This window comes from Cupressus sempervirens, chromosome 1 (assembly GCF_028749045.1).
Source record: "Cupressus sempervirens isolate cs-2001-9-10 chromosome 1, ASM2874904v1, whole genome shotgun sequence".
Taxonomy (NCBI): Eukaryota; Viridiplantae; Streptophyta; class Pinopsida; order Cupressales; family Cupressaceae; genus Cupressus; species Cupressus sempervirens.
Window position 1 is genome coordinate 334,044,908 of NC_143118.1, and position 20,559 is coordinate 334,065,466.

Here is a 20,559-nt window from a genome sequence, read left to right on the forward strand (position 1 = left end):
ACAATTACTACAACACCTATTGATATAGAATAAATTTGGAATAACCATAAGCATTTGATACTTATTACAATTCCAGGCATATATTAACTTCTTGTATAAAATTTTAAAATTATATAAAAGAAAAATCATTTATCAATGTGAATCTATTGAGATGACAAGATTATGTTTTAATGCTTGAATATGTCAATAAGAAATCAAATTTCTTTTGTCCAAAATGATTTGAAAAAAGCTTATAATAAAATTAAATTAGCTACGATAAAGCACAATTTAAAACCAAAGCCAGTCTCCTTGATTTGCAAATTTTTACCCCCAACATCTATTTGTCTAGGTTGCCTATTTTTGTACCAAATTGAGCTATTTCAATTACTTTGAATATTTCATTAATATCACTGCATTTTATGATTTTTACTAGATTGAGATATGTATTCACACAACTCTTTGGTGCTCCACCTTAACCCTTGAGGATGAAGCCATTGAAGATTAGATAAACAATCTTGGAAAGTAGAGCATTACACATTCTACATCATGGAATTCTTAAGATTCAAATGAATAGCCTTAGAAAAGAAATATTCATTAGCATAAAAAAGGCCAAATAAATGGGTACAGTTTAAAAGAAGCTAGGCCAAGGCACAAAGAACTATTAATTCCTATTGATCAATAATTCACAAAACAAAACAAAGCTAGAACACCACTTTCCAAAAAAATGTCATGTAACCAAGCAATTCAACTATAAAGTCCATATCTTTTAGAATAACCCTAAGAAACCATGAATAACCCTATAGCAATAGATAAAACAGCTGAAATTTGAAAGATTGAAAAGCTGGCTATTTAAAGCTAATAACCAATTCTATTATGACATGGCAAGAATAATAGGGAATAATCAACAAGCGTATGGTATCAATTTCTGTCCATCCAAAAATACATGCTATCAAAATATGTCCCAGTAAGGAGTATTTATCTCCAACAATAAACCACCATTCCAAATGGTCAAATGTAGTTCCCACATAAAAGCAATTTTCATCTGCTCCTCAAATTAATTCTTATTTCTTTCAATCTTATCATCAATTATGTAGCTAAGGCTTTTGTACTTGTACCAAGAAAAGCCACCCAAAAAAAATAAAAGAAGAAAGAAGAAAACCTTAAATATTTTCAAGCTAATCCAGTCCACAAGCATGATCTGCACATCGGGGCAACTTAAAATGTCCCATATCATTTCAATCCTAGAAGACCACAGTATTCAAATAGAGATCTCAACTAATCATTCTATGATGAAAAATTTAATGCAAGTCAAGTAAACACTATTTTAGAATTAGATATCCACCCCCAAATGCGGAAACCATTAAAAATCTCTACTCTTAGACAGGGATCTCTATGGAACTTCTTGGAGAAACAAACCCAGAAAGCAAAAGCAAGCAACACATATTGAGAAACACATTTTCTACTTTGTATGCATATAGAACCTATCCAGATAAAAATATTTCACTTGTATGTATTTAGGTTTAAATATCCAATAAGTATTAGTTCCTCATATAGCAAAGGATAGCCATGTCTAGGCCACATTGAAATATTAGGTATCTTATCAACATTCAATTAGCACCAAGAATGTAAAAGGCTCTCTAAATTTAGATTTTTGACGATTTTTAATATCTTTATAATAATTCACATTTTTAGTTTGAATAGAGACTGGCGTCGTTAGAGACTTTAACAATGCAGAAGTTACACATACAATTGAAGAAAGTGAAAAATTATTATGAAATTATATTTGAACATTAGCAATATAAGACTTGGCAGGTGACAAATAAAATGCTCTAGCAAAGTAAGATGGATTTTGAGGATAATACCATTGAGCTACATAGAATCAAAACCTAGTAATCATAGAAAGGCACTATACTTCAAAATGGAACAACTGTCAAATAATGGATATTCCTCAGACATCTGTCAAGATAACAAAAAATAATAAATTATAATTGTAGCTATTAGAAGATATTCCAGGAACTAAACATATAAAATTTTAACATTTTTGAGAAGACTTAAATATAATAATCCATGGCATACATTGGACAAGTCACATAGGTTTACAATGATATGACCACCACTTTAAACAACCATTTCCTTCTTAAGACTAATTCATGCTAGGTGTTGTGAGCCTCAAAGTGTTAAATAAAAGCGGACATGAAATGCATGAGTGACTAAACATGACACTAGCCACCAATCTCTCCTCCATTGGAACAAAAATATATGTCCATGACCAGTTATTAACTCATGCATCTACCCACAAAACTCTTCATCCATCTAATTAGAAAAAGAAAATAGAACACAGAGCTTCAATTGACACTACAACTTTACACTACCAATTTGACTAATTTAATTATAGTTCTCTACTATTAGAAGCTTTGATAGCAATTGTAGTCCTAGCTTGCCATTTTCCTCAATCAATTTTAGTCTATAATGATGGCTTTTGGAGAATTTATGGCATTCAGTTGTTAATTGATTGAAAAATGAATGCAGATACAAGGACGGTGCCTCCAACTTTCAAGCTTGTTCTTCTGGGCAAAGGTTGGTTCTTTTTCCCTTTTTATTATCCCTTTTCTAGTTCACGTTATTTAGCTATAGTCAAACATTTCTGTATGGCATTTAATTTATTTCTTTTTCAAATTTTGATAGGATCTATCGAACAAGGGCCTCAATTGTGATGTTTTTTAGTTTCTCAACAATACGGAAATACTGTAAAGAGGAGAAACTCCAATATAATCAGTTTGAAATTGAATGCATACAATTTCTATAGTGTCCTTATGCCCATTATTGTGTTTTATCTGTAATTACTAATTTAATTTTGCATTTTGTGCACTAGATTTTTGAATTGCTTACATATACTGAAAGCTTATAAGTTCTCCATTTGTAGGGAGCTCTAGAGAAATGGATCATGTTGATCAAAGCACACAGACCTATAGTTGGACTCCCTAGAGAAGATGACATGGGCAACAGTGAAGTTGGGCATAATGCCCTTCGTGCTAGGAGGATATTCACTTAAAGGTAAGTTATTTACTAGAAAAGCACAAAAAGTGCATTGAATGAAAATATTTAAAATGCTACTAAAAAATATATTTTGATGATATCTTTATTGTATAATAGCTCTCTCTTTCCTGCCCCTTGTATACTTAATTAATTACTAAGATGCAAAATAAGTTTTTGGGATTTAGATTTGAGGACTACTAATGTTTATGCCTAATACATTTTACATTCTATATCAATACAAATTAAATCATCTTTGTATGGTATGGTCTGACTTTAAGATCTCAATAAAATATTATATAACAACATAAATATTTAAATTTCTAAAGATTGATGTGGAAACAAAATAAATATAATAACAATATATAAGAATTAAAATATATTGAGATAAATACTTTTCATGTTATGTTCTATGTATTTAGATCTATAATTAGTTAAATATATGTATATTATTATTTATCCATCTGGATTCTGGCCATATCTATATCATAAAATGAAGATATCTTGAATTTTTTAGTATTGCCTCAGCTATCATAATCGCAAATACAACTATGAGCCAAATTATTTGTGCTTAAGCCATTGACAGTTGAGGATGTACAAAAATGTTCAGACTATCTGTAATTGTTTTTCACTATTCAAACAAACTATTTATTTGGGTGTGAGGATTATTTATGTCTCCCAATGTTTCCCCTAGTGTCCAATTCTCAAGATTGGCCACTCCCCTAAAAATTATGGGAAACAGGAAATTTCTCAAAGAAAAGTTACCTAGCACATATGTTTTTCTAGGGAAATGTTGCAAAAATTGCTGAAATTTTACATTGATGGATTACTTAGTAGTAGGTATATAATGTATATGGAAAAATGGTAATTGTAATAGATTGCATCTATAGGTAAGAATCCTCTGTCTCTTTCAAAAGATTAAAATATTATAATTTTCTTTAAACCATGTTACATAGCTGCTAAGGGGTAGCATTCATATATTATACCTCAAAAAAGTTTTACATTTTCATATTGGACAAGTAAGTATCAGATTAAAAAGTCTTTTTTGCTTCATCTATCTACCCATTATCATCTATCATCCATAATAGCTTTGACATCTTTATGCATACTAGCTAATGGCCCTTAAAACTATGCTCGTCCACCTTATACACACATACCAAATATAGATATTAACTTAGTTGCCAGAATCATGCCCTAGAGGCTGGATCTGGATTTGTCCAGATTCTTCCACAAGTTTTTTTGGAATTTTTTTTTCCAATAATTTTCTTATAATCATATAGATTGAAAGTTCTCTCTAAATGTATGTCTATTATTAGATTTTCTTGACATTATATGAACATATAGATTAAAAGTTCTATCTAAATGTATATATGTTATTAGGTTTTCCTGTAGATTTTATATGAACATATAGATTGAAAGTTCTAAGTGTATGCATGTTAGTGGGTTTTCTTATATGTATTGTATGAATATATTAGGTTATTAGGCTAAAGCTTATGAATACTTTGAATGAAAGATGAAATAGTGAGAAAAATGGTAAAAGCTATGTTAGAACACCTTCCTTAATAAAAGGTTTACTCTTACTGACAATTCTACAATCTTGTGTAAATCAAAGTTGTACAATTGTAGCCCAACCAGAGTTTCAAAAATCTCGTATTCATGAATTCTATGACATAGAATGAAGTATTACTTGATTGAAATGGTCTTGCAACTGAAATATTCTCTGTAAAGGTCATAGCTTATAATGTAGTCACTTATTCTATGTATCATAGCTTATACTATAGTCATTTATTGTATGTATCTTTCCAATTTAAAGTTGTGGAATAGCCTTATTCAGTCTCATGATTATACATTGTTGTATATCAACTTTATTTAAGACGATGACACTTATCTACAGTTGAGTCAAATAAAAAATAGTTTGAATGTGGCTATTATCATAAACCAATTTTAAAGAAAGATTCGATCATAGATTATAATTCAAATTAGCTCTCAATCTAATTTAGTCAACCACAATTTTACATAATAACAATTATGTATCTTTTATCATTTGAATATTAAAAAAAAATAGGTAGCCTACTTTTTCCTCTTGCCTTTGATTGTATTCAAACGGATCTTAATCACCCATTAGTGAAACAGGTAGAGATTGAACTATAAAACAAAGGGGGACAACCCATTAATGTTTTAGCTTGTAAAAGAGAATCTGTATAGGCAGGAGAATGAAATAATAGCACAAATACCTCTAAGCTAACATGTTTACAACCAACATCAAAGATCAAAATCTCTCAAGGGCAAACACATCTTTTATCTGTCCTACCTTCAACACTATTAAGTTTTGCTTGAAAACACTCAATAGCTTGTGTCCATTCCATTTGTAGAACATAATAGGTATGTGAAAATATTGCAAGAGACAAAAAATTCTATAGATTTCTAACATGGTACGTAGGCATTGAGAGATGATCTCTAGGAAAGGTATTGTGAGGTGGAGAGGTGCCAAGAGGAAGTGATTGCCATGACCAAGACTGTTGGAAAAAGGGCAGAAGTTTGGAAAAGGAAAATCTCCACAAATGCTAAGCAAGATGAAACCAAAAAGCATGTTTAATGGTTTTTAAAACCAAAAAGTCCAAAGGATCTAACCATATAGAGATTTGAGATTACTACTACAAGAATGTGGGGATTAATATTTTTAGAACAAATAAATTATACTAAATCTTTCAAATTACATACTAAGATCTCTGAAGAGAATGAAAAAATTAGAAGAACAAATAAAATCTACTAAAAAAAGATGTGAAAAATCCTTTTCTTAGAAAACTACTATATATATATATATATATATATAACATTACAGAAGGAGAAAAATACCTATTCTCTGCAACAAAACTACTTCTTAGAAGCACACAGAAAAGATTGTCCAATTTTCCCGATGCCTCCGAAATCAAAAATTCCTAATAAATAGGAACTTTAGATGACCATTATTCAACAACACAATTGAATGCAGTTGACAGACATCCGAAAAACATTCCCCAACACAATAAGTAAAAGACAGACTAAAGAATTATGACCACATTTTCTACCAAAACTGACATGTTCTCTGACAATATGACAAGTATACAGTGCACGCTATAAGTCCAAATCAAAATATGGTAGATTTGCTAAAGATTTAGGTCTAGCAATTTGCTGAGAACAGTAATTTAGATAAGACATTTGATGGAATAAAAAGCCAAGTAATAAAGAATGCAAAGAAAAAAATGTCATTGACAATACCAAAAATTAATGTTAGATCAAATGTTTTCAAAATTGATTAGATATTTTTCCAAGATAGGTCAATAATATTAATCAAATCACTATTTTGATCAATAGGCCACCACTGCCACAAATTGTAGGTCAATAATATTAATCAAATCACTATTTTGATCGATAGGCCACCACTGCCACAAATTGGAAAAAAAATTGAAAACTCTAATATTCACAACAATAGCCAATAGGAAATTTGAATTTGACATGTTTTCATAAATTAAAATAACAACCTAAATCGAAAAACATTATGAAAATAGGTTGGAATGCTTTAATAAAACATTATGATTGGTCTAAACTTATTTGAAGATTTGCATCTTCTTGGATGCTATAGGATCCTGCCATACGGCAGGAACTAATAAGGACGGAGAAACGCGTAAGCCGAGTCAAAAGAAAACTCCACCGGCGCCTGCTCTCATTAAGACAAGTTCCAACCAGTGATCGTATCAACCGTTCCGTGTGGAGCGATTAATTAATCCGAAGCCACAACTTTGGCTTCAGACGGCAGATTCCCTTGCAATCGAAGCAGCCAACGAGATGGAAACAACGAGTCTTCTACTAATTCGCATCCAAAAGAACAATAAATACGTGAGTTATATAGAAGAGGCCAAATTTGGCAGGGTATTCAAATTGATCTTATTCGACAGTACGAGATCGTTGTCAAAAATGCGGATTCACATGAAGCTCTTCCATGCCCTGTTTTTACTGTTTCTTCCACACTCTCTATGTAAGCCTACGAATTTCTCATATTGCAGTGTATTATAAAAATCTATGTAATATATGAATGTTGTAATATTAATATCAGATTTAAGTGTGTAATTGTGTCAAGTTCATTGATCCGTGTTTCAGGAGTGCAGGTTTATTTATTACAATTCATTTTAGTAAAAAATGAATGAAACGCCTATGAATACTAGGGGTTCTTGGGTTCTTACGAACTATTATTCATAAAATATAGATTCATAAATCTGACTTATAAACTATACAATTAAATTGTTGCCGTGAAGAGTATCTGATGTTTATATGAAATGTTTATTGTGCAGGTGACAATGCCAAATTATTCAAGGAGTACATAGGAGCCGATGGCATGAAAGTCGAGTTCTCAGACGTGCCAATCCTTCCTGACGTAGAATTCCACTTCATTCTGTCATTTGCCATCGACTACAGCGGAGCCGGCCATTCACCGTTTCCAACAGACGGAAACTTCAGAATCTTCTGGGACAAAAAGACTCTTCGCCCCAGCGACGTTGAAGACATAAAGTCGAAACATAAGAATGTCAAGGTGGTCGTCAGCTTGGGTGGCGACGTGGTGGGGAAAAACGACACGACTGTTCAGTTCATGCCGTCGAGTGTTTCGATGTGGGTTCACAGTGCCGTTTCCACCTTAACAGAGATAATCAATGAATACCATCTCGACGGGATCGACATCGACTACGAGCATTTCGACTACTCAGATCCCAACACATTTACAGAATGCATTGGTCAATTAATTGTTCAGCTAAAGCAGAACAAGGTGATCTCCGTGGCGTCAATTGCTCCGTTTGAGGACGAGGGGCCAGTGCGGTCACATTACATGGCATTGTGGAAGAAATATGGTGATTTCATCGACCATGTTAATTTCCAATTCTATGGCTATGATAGGGGCACCACTGTAGAACAATTTCTGGGCTATTATGAGATTCAGGCATCTAATTATAAGGGTAGTAAATTACTTGCTAGTCTTGGTACCGATGAGTCTTCAACTGGGCTGACGCCAGAAAAGTTCTTCGAGGCGTGTAGAGGGTTGAAGAAGAAAGAGAAACTTGAGGGCATCTTCATTTGGTCCGCAGATGACTCCAAGAAGTTCGGCTTCCAATATGAATTGGATTCCCAAGCTTTGTTGGCCACTTGATGATGCATTATCATCATTTTCATATGTTTGATTTCTAGGCTAATAATTGCTGATTCCTCAAGTGTTAGACGGCCTTTTCTTTACATAAATTTGTCTTTCTGATTTGTTTGCCGTTTGACAGTTGTACACATTTTGATATTCCATCAATTTGTTGAATTTTATTTATACAATACTGCCAACTGTTGATATTGGTTATAGTTGTGCTTGGATGTATACTAATTTATCTAGGAAATCAGTTTTTTAAATTTAATTTTCAATCCCTGATGAACTTACATTTTTTTTTTTGGTTAAGAGCTTGGTATTACGCTTCTCAATGAATGAAAGAAGTTTTATGCAAAAATATAACCTAAATCATTTAGGTCTTGTATCTAGTAATATTTTTGAAGACAGGATCGAAATGTTAAAAGATGGTTTATCAATTTGATGGATTTTATATAATAAAAAAAGTATTATCTATTTTTTTTCAAGTTTATATTAATGATATTGATTTTTTTTTTTTTTTCAGACATTTACATTTGACAATGATCAAACACAATGTGAAATAATACTAGTACTTGCATCTTTGAAGAGTGCAAGGATTAAGTTGATAGTCTTGTATATCTTTGATGATGCTCTTGAGTACTTTTATTTTGTGATATTGTTGTCAGTTTTACGTGTGTAATTTTTGAGTCAAACTGATTGAGTCATATTTCATGAGTAGTGGTTTACACAAACCCATCTCTCATGACAATGAATAGAACCCTCCCTTCACCTCTATGAGCATCACCTAGATCCAATGTGTCTTAAGTGTTCTCTTCATTGTCATGAGAGATGGGTTTGTGTAAACTAATACTAATGAAATATGGGTCAATGAGTTTGACTCAAAAACTACACATATAAATCCAGCAAAATCACAATTTGACTTTTTGTAGAAAATATACCATACTTTTATTTTATTTTCGGATATCATTAAGATTTTTAGTTCAAAGAAAACATTATGTAAAACATTTCCATCTTTTTCCTTTTTTTGATTAGAATAATTATATTTTGTTTAAATATATCATACTTTTATTTTACTTTCAACATATTATAATATTATTGTAAACAATTTATTATTAATATTTAATTTTTTTAAGAGTTAAAAAAAAAATTGATAGACATTTTGGTTAGTCTATACACCTTATCATGTGAGTATTTTCTCATTATTTATTTAATCTCAATTTTATGTATAGATTTTAGGAATAACTTATTTAATTACATTAAATACGTTCAATATTTAAACAATATAGTGGTGAGATAGGTCTAATGTGAATTTCATATTTATTTAATATTTATTATGACAAAGAAATATAATTAAAAAAAAAAAAAAGTAATAAAATATTTATATAATCCAACCAAAATATTAATAATAAATTAATATTCTATATATATCTTATTTAATAAGATTAATCAATATCATATTTAATTTATGAAAATAATTATAAAAATTATATATCACTCAAAATTACCATACATAGTAAATTAGCTTAAAATTTTACATGAAATAAAAAATAATTAAATGGCTTCAACTTCTCAAGTAAATATGTTATTGTGCCTATAATTTTTAGGTTTGAATTTTTCATTTAATGTTTATGGACTTGGAAATTACCTTTTTGAATGACCCTTGAGTTTAAATTGATTAAAAATGATTTAAAATACATTCCAAATTTGATTTTAAATATGTTCATGAAATCTTATGTCACTTCAACACAAGTTGCATGAGAACAATTTCATAGACTTACACATCACACTTTCTAATATTCAGATTTAAAAATTTGCAACTAAAAATGCATATTTTGCAAGCAATATTAACACATCTTCTACTTGAGGACAATAGTTAGAGTACCAATTTTAGTTTATGGAGGTTGTCCACAATACCATTGTAGTTACCATATAAAAGAGCATGAGCCTTTGACTAAACTTAGTTGGCTAAGAGCCAAAGATATCCGCTCCATCAAATTTTCCTTGAACATGATCCTAACCTCATCCTTTATTCCAATGACAATAGGTTAAAATGAACAAGACTTTTGATCCTAAATAGGCTCATTAAGAACCTTTCCAATCTAACTAATATAATAAGAACCTATTGGCAGGTATCAACAATTAAAAATGAATGATTAACCAAATTTACATTCTTATGCATATGTTTACATCTCAAAGTTAAATATTAGCTTGTATTCACATATATTCCTAGGTGGAAGAGTCTTCTCCAGATTAGGCACAGTCTTGTCAGAGAAAACACTGACCATGGCCATTGCTTGTGAGCTTGCGCTCCTTCTAGAAGAATTCCCTATTTTCAGACAATTCCTATACTTTCAAAATGGTCCAAGAATTTGTTATTAATCGAGCAAAAAAAAATTAGCATATCTCCTTTCAATTTAGTTAAGATTTGTTTGTTAATCCGATTCGGCTTCAGATCACTATTTTCATTATTTTGAGATTCTGTAGGCATGTTTTCATTTTCTGGGGTCTGGGAGAGTGGGGATGAGTGTTCGATTCATTAACGGTCCCAACGACAACAGATATCCATTCCATTTAACTTCATAACAGTTTGTTATAATAATCTATGATCACTGTGTCAGATGGATCGCCTGAAATAGTATTGTTTATGCATGTTGCAATGTCAAGAGCTCAAGTTTCTAAATATAATCCAATCTATTTCATCTAATTTAAACCTATCATTATAAATTAGTTATTTTAAATGTTAGTCTATTGCTTTATTTCGAAAGGGGGTTACGTGAATAAAAGCTAATGAGTCAAACGCACAAAAACTTCAATTTTGTCACTGTAATCTAATGGGGTTTCTTATGTTTATATTATTTCACTCGTGTTTTATGATGAATAATTTACATCTCCAGAAGATAGTTTTGTGTATGGATGCCATTGCCCCTTTCACAAAGTCTAGCTATGTGGCTCCTTTTATCTTTCCCCATCCTATGATGCATGTATGTTTATTAGATCTAAAATTTCAAACGCCGTTATGAAACATTCATACATAATTATTACTCTCTACTTTCTAAAAGGCAAGGATCAATTTTTTTTAATCTTCTATTCAATATTAATCTCTGCTTGGGCAATCGTGAAAACTTCTCAATTTTTCATTTAATCAAAGGTTAGTTCAAATAAAGTCATTAAACATAATTTTTAATTTTTAATTACTATTTTTTCATTGGACATAATTGTTTTTCCCAACAGTTTATTTGTTTTCTGGTCCAAGAATTTTGAAGGAAAATAGGGGTGAACAGATGGAATGGAGCCAAATCACAAGGACAAGAGACACCTATCCCAATATTTTTTGTGGCATTGTGCATTATATTCATATGTCCCAATATGCTTGTATAATATCTTTCGACGTGTAGCATTACACAATAAGCATTCACCCTACCACTTAAGCAAATATACATATATGAGCAAAGATATCTTCATATGAGTGGTAACTAGTAGAGTCAAATCTCAATGGTATGACGAAAGCTTCTCCAAAATCAACTCTATAATTGATAGTGATCAAAGAAAATGATTGGAACATGTAAGTGAAAAAATTCTCATGCACTTTGATTCAGAAAGCATAGCATAATGATAAAATCTTGTTATCACTTTTTCTTAGCTAATCCATAGAAAAATATCCTTTAGAAGAAACAAAAAATTCCATGGAAGTTCTAGTGTTTGATGTTTTTAGTTTCTCTTGTTAAGGTTGATAGTTGTTTACAAGTGATTTGCAATGGTACAATCAAAAGAATAGCAAGAGGGTAGAGGAGCCAACTTTTTGATTTCAAGTATAATATATTATGTAAAATAGGTGCTTATTTAGGTGTTTGAAGGTATCATATTTTTTTGGGCATGTCTTAATATAAAATATGCTACAAATCTTGAACTTTAGGATTTTGATGATGTAATTTCTGAACCAAGTCATAGGAAAGGCTTGTTGAAATGTTTCAACTTTCTTCCCATTAGGAAAAATAATTTACACATAATAGCTTGTGACATGAATATCAGGATTTAACTATGTGATTTTGAGTCAAACTCGATGACCCATGTTTCATGAGTAGTGATTCAACATGAATCCATCTCTCATGAGAATAAATGGAACACTTAGCACTCATTGGATCTAGGTGATGCTCACAGGGGTGAAGCACTGAGAGTTCCCGGGAGGTCACCCATCCCAGTACTACTCCAGCCTGAGCGCGCTTAACTACGGAGTTTCCTCCATAGTTAAACCCAAAGCTTGCAACCCCCTTTGCAAAACCTTCACCAAGTGTTGTGCCTTATGAACCATTCATTAGAAAGCCCCTTAATTCATAAGGCACAACACTTGGTGAAGGTTTTGCAAAGGGGGTTGCAAGCTTTGGGTTTAACTATGGAGGAAACTCCGTAGTTAAGCACGCTCAGGCTGGAGTAGTACTGGGATGGGTGACCTCCCGGGAAGTCTCGGTGCTTCACCCCTGTGAGCATCACCTAGATCCAATGAGTGCTAAGTGTTCCATTTATTCTCATGAGAGATGGATTCATGTTGAATCACTACTAATGAAACATGGGTCATTGAGTTTGACTCAAAATCACACAGTTAAATCCCAATATTCATATCACAATTTGACTAGCTATGGAAATTATCTCCTACATAATAGCTTGTTAGGAATAAATTGGAACTAGCATTGCCATTTTAAAAAAAAGTGGTGATTCAAGTAGGAATTAGTGTTCAATATGAATTGGGAATATTTGGTTATTAGGTTGGGTTGTTAAAATATTATATGTCATTGTATGAACATTTGTTTGTTTCATTTAGGACATACAATTTACACTTTCAGTATAAATATTGAATGCCCACCTTTAATTTTTCTTTTATAGTATTTGTGCATCCTCACCGTTGGATATGATTTTGATTCTAGAAATTGGATATTAGGTGTCTCAGATTTTTTGGTTATCCTAAAAATTTATGATAGCACCAAACTTCTTTTGGCATTCTAATGTAACCTATAACTCAATTTAACAATCCATATTTGAGAAATATGAATGCCAAATGGTCAATCTTTTTCTCACAAACTAGCTATTCTCATTTGGAATTTATATTTTGAGCATCTAAAAGAGTAGTGGCAAGTATTTGAGTCCTAGATTTTAGAAACTTAAACTCAAAATAGAGTTCTATGATAATTTATTTAAGGGAAAAAATATGTTGAAGTAGTTCATGAATATAGGGTCAAATGGTAAAGAGGAAAGTATTTTAGTACCTAATTCTAGTTGAAGTCAAATTCTATTCTTCCAAATTTATGTTTTTTATCATACCATTCTTTCTTATTTTTAAGTATGGGTAGCACAATATTCTAGTTTGTATTAAATCTAAGAAGATGCTTCAACAGGGAAATGGCTTTTCCAACTAGCAAGAAGATGGATGAAGTATTGTTGGATTTGAGCACACTAAATGATAAGATTGTTAGATTTCAATAGGCATTTATTTGTGATTCTAGATTATTTTTAGGAGTTGAAGTGGGATTTTGACATGATTATATTTGGATCACTATTTCTTGCAAGTGATATGGCCTAAGTGATATGTTAAAGAAGTTGCAGTGTAGGACATATTTGTTGGAGAGAGCTCTTCTTTTCATGTAGAAGTTCTTCACATGAATGGAAAAATGAACAAAAGATACAATGCTCGGGACTGTGTTTGAACTTTCTTGTAGCATCCAAAGAGAAGAAACAAAGTGAGAGGATAGGGGAGAATGAAGAAGAGGCACACAAATAGGTAGATAAAAGGAGGAGAGAAATTGTGAAGCAAAGAGCAAGCAAAATGGAACACAGAGACTAGAAACCTAAGGATAGGACTTTCACTGATTTTTTTTTTTATATACGATATTGATCTAACTTTTAGTTTTTTCTAAGCAAATAAATAGAGCTATTCCCATCAAAGATAGCAACTTGGCTTATAAAAAAATGAAGGTGAAATAAAATTGATAATTATATTTTTTTTTCAATGTTTTGAAAACATTTTGGAAAAAAAAAGTCAGCAAGTAATCTCGGTAGTTAATGAATTTTCTCGAATTTATTTTAATAAATAATGTTATATATCAACGAACTTTGTCACCTTAAATAGAAGATAAGGTTAAATGAAATTAATAATTATAATAATGATATTTTATAATAAATTCTTCTAAATATAATATTTTAATTGATTTAAGTGTGTAGAAACATTTAATAAAATTTAAATCATTCAAAATTAATATAATAGTTATGTTTGTTTTTAAATTTTTTGATATTGATAATATTTTCAAGTTTTTTTTAAGTTGAGAGATTTTGAATTTGTTAAATACTTTTTAAAAATATAGTATTTATCAAAATAAACATCCTTTCACATAAAATCAAATCAATTGAATAGTTTAAAAAAAAGATATTAAATCATTTTCAATTTAAAAATACACTTATATTTATATTTTATTTACTCTTTTATATTATATTTTTTATTTCTCTTTCTAGATTTTTCAAACTTCTCAAACATCCAACAAAAATATTATTTGCCATGAAATTACTAAAGTAACAATGCTAACAAATATTACAATATTGTAATATTTTCTAACTGTCATGCAACTTGTAGAGTGTCCAAACCTTGTAGTAACTAGAGACAAAGATAACAATAATGTAACGGTGATTCAACTAAAAGATATTGATTTTGTTTTATTGAAACCCATTGACTTAAAAATAAATCATGAATCTAATCCAAACATTAATACCTTTTTCCAATGTACCACTACAAGAAGGCCATGCTATGGCATTGACTTTATTGTTGCCAATAAATTCAAGTGTAGGTATCAATAGCTTAGATGGTCTTGGAAGATAGCCAACTCATTCGATCATTTTCCCTCGAAAGGTACCATATGCCAAATCTGTTTAGAAAGAAATAATGAATGCTACTACTAAAATAGAATTCAATGATTTACCCAATATAATTCAATGCTTTACTCATTGTTTCCCATGTTATGTATGCTCTCTTACTATTGTTCTTAGTAGGTGGAGACTTTAATATGGTTTTAAATATAAATGAAAAAGTAGGTGGGAGTCAACAAATCTCACAAGCATCCAAAGAATTCAAAGAATGGTATGATAATCATAACATGATTGATATCCTGATTAATAATAGGACTTTTACATGGAATAATAAGAGGAAATATTTCTCTTACATTGCCAAAAAACTAGATAGGTTCCTAATTAAAGGTGATCTAGATGTTAACAATTTGAATTTTCAATCTTTTATGTTGTCGATTGCTAGGTCTGAAGATTACGCGGTTAGATTAGAATTCTTAGAGCCACATAAACCTACCAAGAACCCATTTAAATGTGAAAAGATGTGGTTCTTAGATCCCAATTTCATCAATAAAATAAAATATTGGTGGGCTCAAGAAATCTTTGAAGGTTCAAAGATGTTCATTTTTGTTGCCAAATTAAAAATTCTTAAGGAACAAATTCTCAAGTGGAATAAGGAACACTTTAATAATATCTTTAAAGAAAAACAAGACATAGAAAAGAAACTAAAGGACTTAAACTTAGAAGTTATTAAGAAAGGTATGAATACTGATACTAATATGTTAGAAAAGGAACTACTGGTGAAGTAGGAGGATATACTATCCAAAGAAGAAATTTTTTGGAGACAAAAGTCAAGAGAGAGATGGTTAGAGGAAGGGGATCAAAATATGAAATTCTTTCACAACTCTACTCTATACAATAGATCAAAGAGTAAAATATCATGTGTTAAAAATCACTTGGGTATCTTAATTGATAAACCTAGAGAAATTGCAGATACCTTCATTGAATACTTCAAGAACATTTTAAACAATTATGAAGGGTCCAATAGAGCAACGCAAGTTAATCTTCTCAAAGTAATCCCAAAAATTGTTATAACAGAAGATAATAGGATTTTAAATAAACCTGTTACTTTGGAAGAGGTCAAGTTAGTAGTCTTTAATATGAATCTAGATAAATCACCAGGCCCAAATGGCTTTCAAGCCTTCTTTTTCCAAAAATGTTGGGATATTATTGGTATAGATCTCTAGAATTCTATTGAAGCCTATAGAAATGGTGGTGCTCTACTATAGGAAATCAATCATTCCTTTCTCACTTTGATACCAAAAAAATCAGAGCCTGACACCCTAAGAGTCTTCAAACAGATTGCTCTTTGTAACTCTATTTACAAAGGGTTTTCTAAGGTCTTAGCTAATAGACTTAAGGGTATCCTTCCAAAGATTATTTTGGAGGAACAAATAGGATTTGTCCCAAGCAGGTACATTCTTGATGGCATTATCACCATTCAAGAGACAACTAACTCTCCATGTAAGAACAAAGAGGAATGCATGTTTATGAAATTAGACATTCAAAAAGCATATGACATGGTTGATTGGTGGTTCCTTTGCAAGGTTCTTGAAGCTTTTGGGTTTTTCGATCAATGGATTAACCTAATTTTTAAATTTATATCCTCTCCCAAAATATATGTCCTTATTAATGGAACACCTGAAGGTTTTTTTGATATATCTAAAGGTATCAGACAAGGAGATCCATTTTATCCTTCTCTTTATATTATCATGGTAGAGGCCCTTGGGAGAGTATTGGTTGATGCTTATAAGAACCAAAATATTTTAGGTATTACTGTTACTAATAATGTGCCCAATATCATGTATCAACAGTATGGTGATGACACTATTTTTCTTGGAAAAAGTACAATTACTGAGGCTCTTGGTCTAAAAAAAATTATTAATTCTTACATGAAAGCATCAAGGTAGAAAGTGAATCAGTTTAAATCTGAGATTTATTTATTAAATACAAGACTTGAACTGGAATTTTAGATATGTAAAATCATGGGTTACAAAAAGGGTTTATTCCCCTGCAAGTTTTTGGGAATTTCCCTAGAGAAAGGCCTAAAATCTAGTAAGGTCTAGTGGAACACTTTGGAAAAAATGGATGCGAGGCTTGGTAGTTGGAAGGACAAATGGCTAACAAAGGCTAGAAAGAGTATCAAGATCAAATCAATTTTATCTTCCATTCCAACATTCCCTCTTTCTTTTCTTCCTCTTCCCAAACAACTTCTTCTAAAATTTGAATCTAAAATTAGGAATTGTCTTTGGAATGATTGTGAAGAAGACAAAAAATTGGCACTCATCAAATGGGAAAACATCTATAAACCTAAGGACATGGGTGGTTTAGGGATTAAGAATTTACAATGACAAAATGAAGCCCTAGGTGCCAAACTTATATGGCATCTCTATATGGAAAAAGAACATAAATGGGCTAAGATTCTATAGAATAAATATCTCAATGTAGATGACCCTCTTTAAATTTTTAGGATGAAGACCTTGCCTAAAGGTTTTGAGAGCTGGAACTTTATGATAAAATGTCATCATTTGGTTTGCAAGTTTCTTACTTGGGATGTAGGTAAGGGTGATGAGGCACTACTTTGGGAGGATTCTTGGGATGGACATCCTCCTCTCCATCATAGTTCTTTCCCTAAGGATCTCCAAGAAAAAATATGTAATCTATGGGGAAGCAAAGTCCGTGATTACAAGACTGAGGATATTTTAGAAGGTAACCAAGATGGATGTGGAAACATTTGGATGGTTTATGTTTGGATTCAGATGCAACTAAAGCTTATGAAAATATATTAGCAGATAGGAGGATTAAGAAACCAGAGAGAAAAGATGAACTTAGTTGGGCAGCTTCAAATGATGGGAAGTATATTGTGAAAAATAGTTACAAGGCTTTGATTCATTCTAAAAAATGGGATAAAGTGGATATTCCACTTAAACTATGATGGAATTCTGCATGCCTTCCAAAGGTAGGATTCTTTTTATGGTTGACTTTTCAAAATGGAATATTGACTACTGAGAGGTTATGTAAACTTGGTTTCCATGGACCTTCTAGATGTGTGTTATGTAAACTTAGTTACAGTGAGGACTCTAATCATCTTTTATTTAACTGTCCATTCTCCCAAAGATGTTGGGAATGGCTCAAACACATGTTAGGATGGTCTACGCCTTTGCCAAAATCTTTCATTGAACTCCTCAAGGGATGGACCATGAATCTGGTTAATGGTATTTACAATAAAATTTGGAACATATGTCCTTCCATCATGGTATGGGAAATTTGGAAGGAAATGAATAGATGTACTTTTTGTAATGTAGAAATGCAGCCTAAAGAGTTAATATTAAAAATAGAAGCTAGCACAGTTGAAATAGAAAATTTGCAACTCAGAAATGTTCATAAAGAAGAAGGATCCTTTTCTAATTGGGATGGTCAAATGAAGAAGAATTAGTCAAAATTGATTAATCCTCCTCTTCTCTATACTAAGAAAAGAAAGGAGGCAAGAGATAATTGCAAATGGACACCACCTCCAAAAGGTTGGGCTAAATTCAATTTTGATGGTGCTACCAAAGGTAGCCTAGGGACAACAAGTATTGGTTGTCTCATTAATGATGACATAGGTCATTGGGTAGCCAAAAAAACTATGTCGATTTAGCCTACTTCCAATAATCTGGCAGAATTAGAGGCTTTGGATCAAGGTCTACAGCTGTGTCACAAGTTAGGATTATCCAAAGTTATCATAGAAGGAGATTCTCAAATTATATTAAATGAAATTAGGAAACGAGTGACTCCTAATTGGGTTCTTAACTCCAAGCTAGAAGAAGCCCTTGTACTTTTAGATCAGATTGCCAATAGTAGTATTTGCCACATTTTCTGAGAAGGTAATCAGAAGGTTGATTATTTAGCAAATTTGGGGGCGGATTGTGTCAATTCCTTCGTTATCAATGACGTTCCTTCTTTTTCTAGTTTATAGTTTTATCGATTTATCTAGACTTCCTTGTATATGTGTCTGACTTCTATTATTTTTTCTATTTATATATATACACACACACACACACACACACATGTTTTTTTCCTTTATATATATATATATATACATATACATATATATATACATATATATATATATATATACATATATATATATACATACATATATATACATATATATATACATATACATACATATATACATATATATATACATACATATATACATATATATATACATACATATATATATATATATACATATACATATACATATATATATACATATATATATATATACATACATATATACATATATATATACATACATATATATATACATACATATATATATACATATATATACATACATACATATATATACATATATATATACATATATATATATATATATATATATATATATATATATATATATATATATATATATATGTATATATATGTATGTATGTATATATATGTATATATATGTATGTATGTATATATATATACATATATATATATATATATGTGTGTGTGTGTGTGTGTGTGTATGTATGTATATATATATATATACATACATACATACATACATACATACATACATACATACATACATATATATATTTGAATTCATAATTAGATCCATATATAACATATTATATTTGATCTATTTATACTATTTTGTTTGTCCTTTTGTCTTGGGTTTTTTCCTTTTTATATATTATTTTTAGGATATTCACGGTTTATATACTCTATTTTTTCATCATTTTGTTGAGTGGACATTTAATTGCTTTTGTTGGCTCTATTGTTTCCAGTCATTCTCCCTTTGTTTTCATCATCATTTAATGTTTAAGACCACCCTGTGTTTAGGTTAATGCAAGTGACATCATTAGCTATCATCATGATAGGGTGTGCTTCTAAGGGTTTTGAATGCTTTTGTCTTCTTCTAGGGTGTCACTGTCTATCATTTTTAGCTGATGCTTTTTCTCTGAGGATGGATTCAAACATTAGTGTTTACCATGCTACTAAAAATTGCACCATGGTATTCCATGGCAATGTCAAACTGGAAAGATGGAATAGAATTCTCAGACTTGTTGATGACAAGACCAAGATCACTATAAGCAAAGCCATTGTTGAAGGGGCAAGAGCAAAGATTGAACTAAGGGCTATTATCAATCTATGTTGCAACATCTTTGATCCAGTTTGGAGGAAGGGTCTCGAGCAAGCAGTTTATAGCATAGATGATAAATGTCACATTCCTCTTCTGGAGAAATATATGGAGCTCCCACTGGGGTCACCTAATTTAGAGACAACCTATCGGTGTCCTTCACTGGTTATCTGTGAAAATCTTGCCTTTTATTGGGAATGGCCTAAGATGGAGGCAAGTATTCAATTTCTCCTATGATGGAGAGGAATTTTTGTGGAAGAAAGCAAAGCATGGTTAACAAACTACCTCAATTTGTTCAATGCTTATATTCAACTTGGAGTGGTCTTCGATAATCTTGATGCCCTAGATTTTTGCATTCCAA

At 31.1% G+C, this 20,559-nt stretch overlaps 1 protein-coding gene across 1 annotated transcript; it reads left to right on the top strand.

The window, feature by feature from the left end:
* Positions 1-2,498: 2,498 nt before the first annotated feature.
* LOC149577542 (chitinase 2-like) lies at positions 2,499-8,188 on the top strand. Its single transcript, XM_089796770.1, has 5 exons — positions 2,499-2,556; positions 2,704-2,726; positions 6,635-6,757; positions 6,802-7,027; positions 7,341-8,188. Exons 1-5 carry the CDS (start codon positions 2,499-2,501, stop codon positions 8,186-8,188), a joined length of 1,278 nt encoding a protein of 425 aa, XP_089652896.1.
* Positions 8,189-20,559: the final 12,371 nt, after the last annotated feature.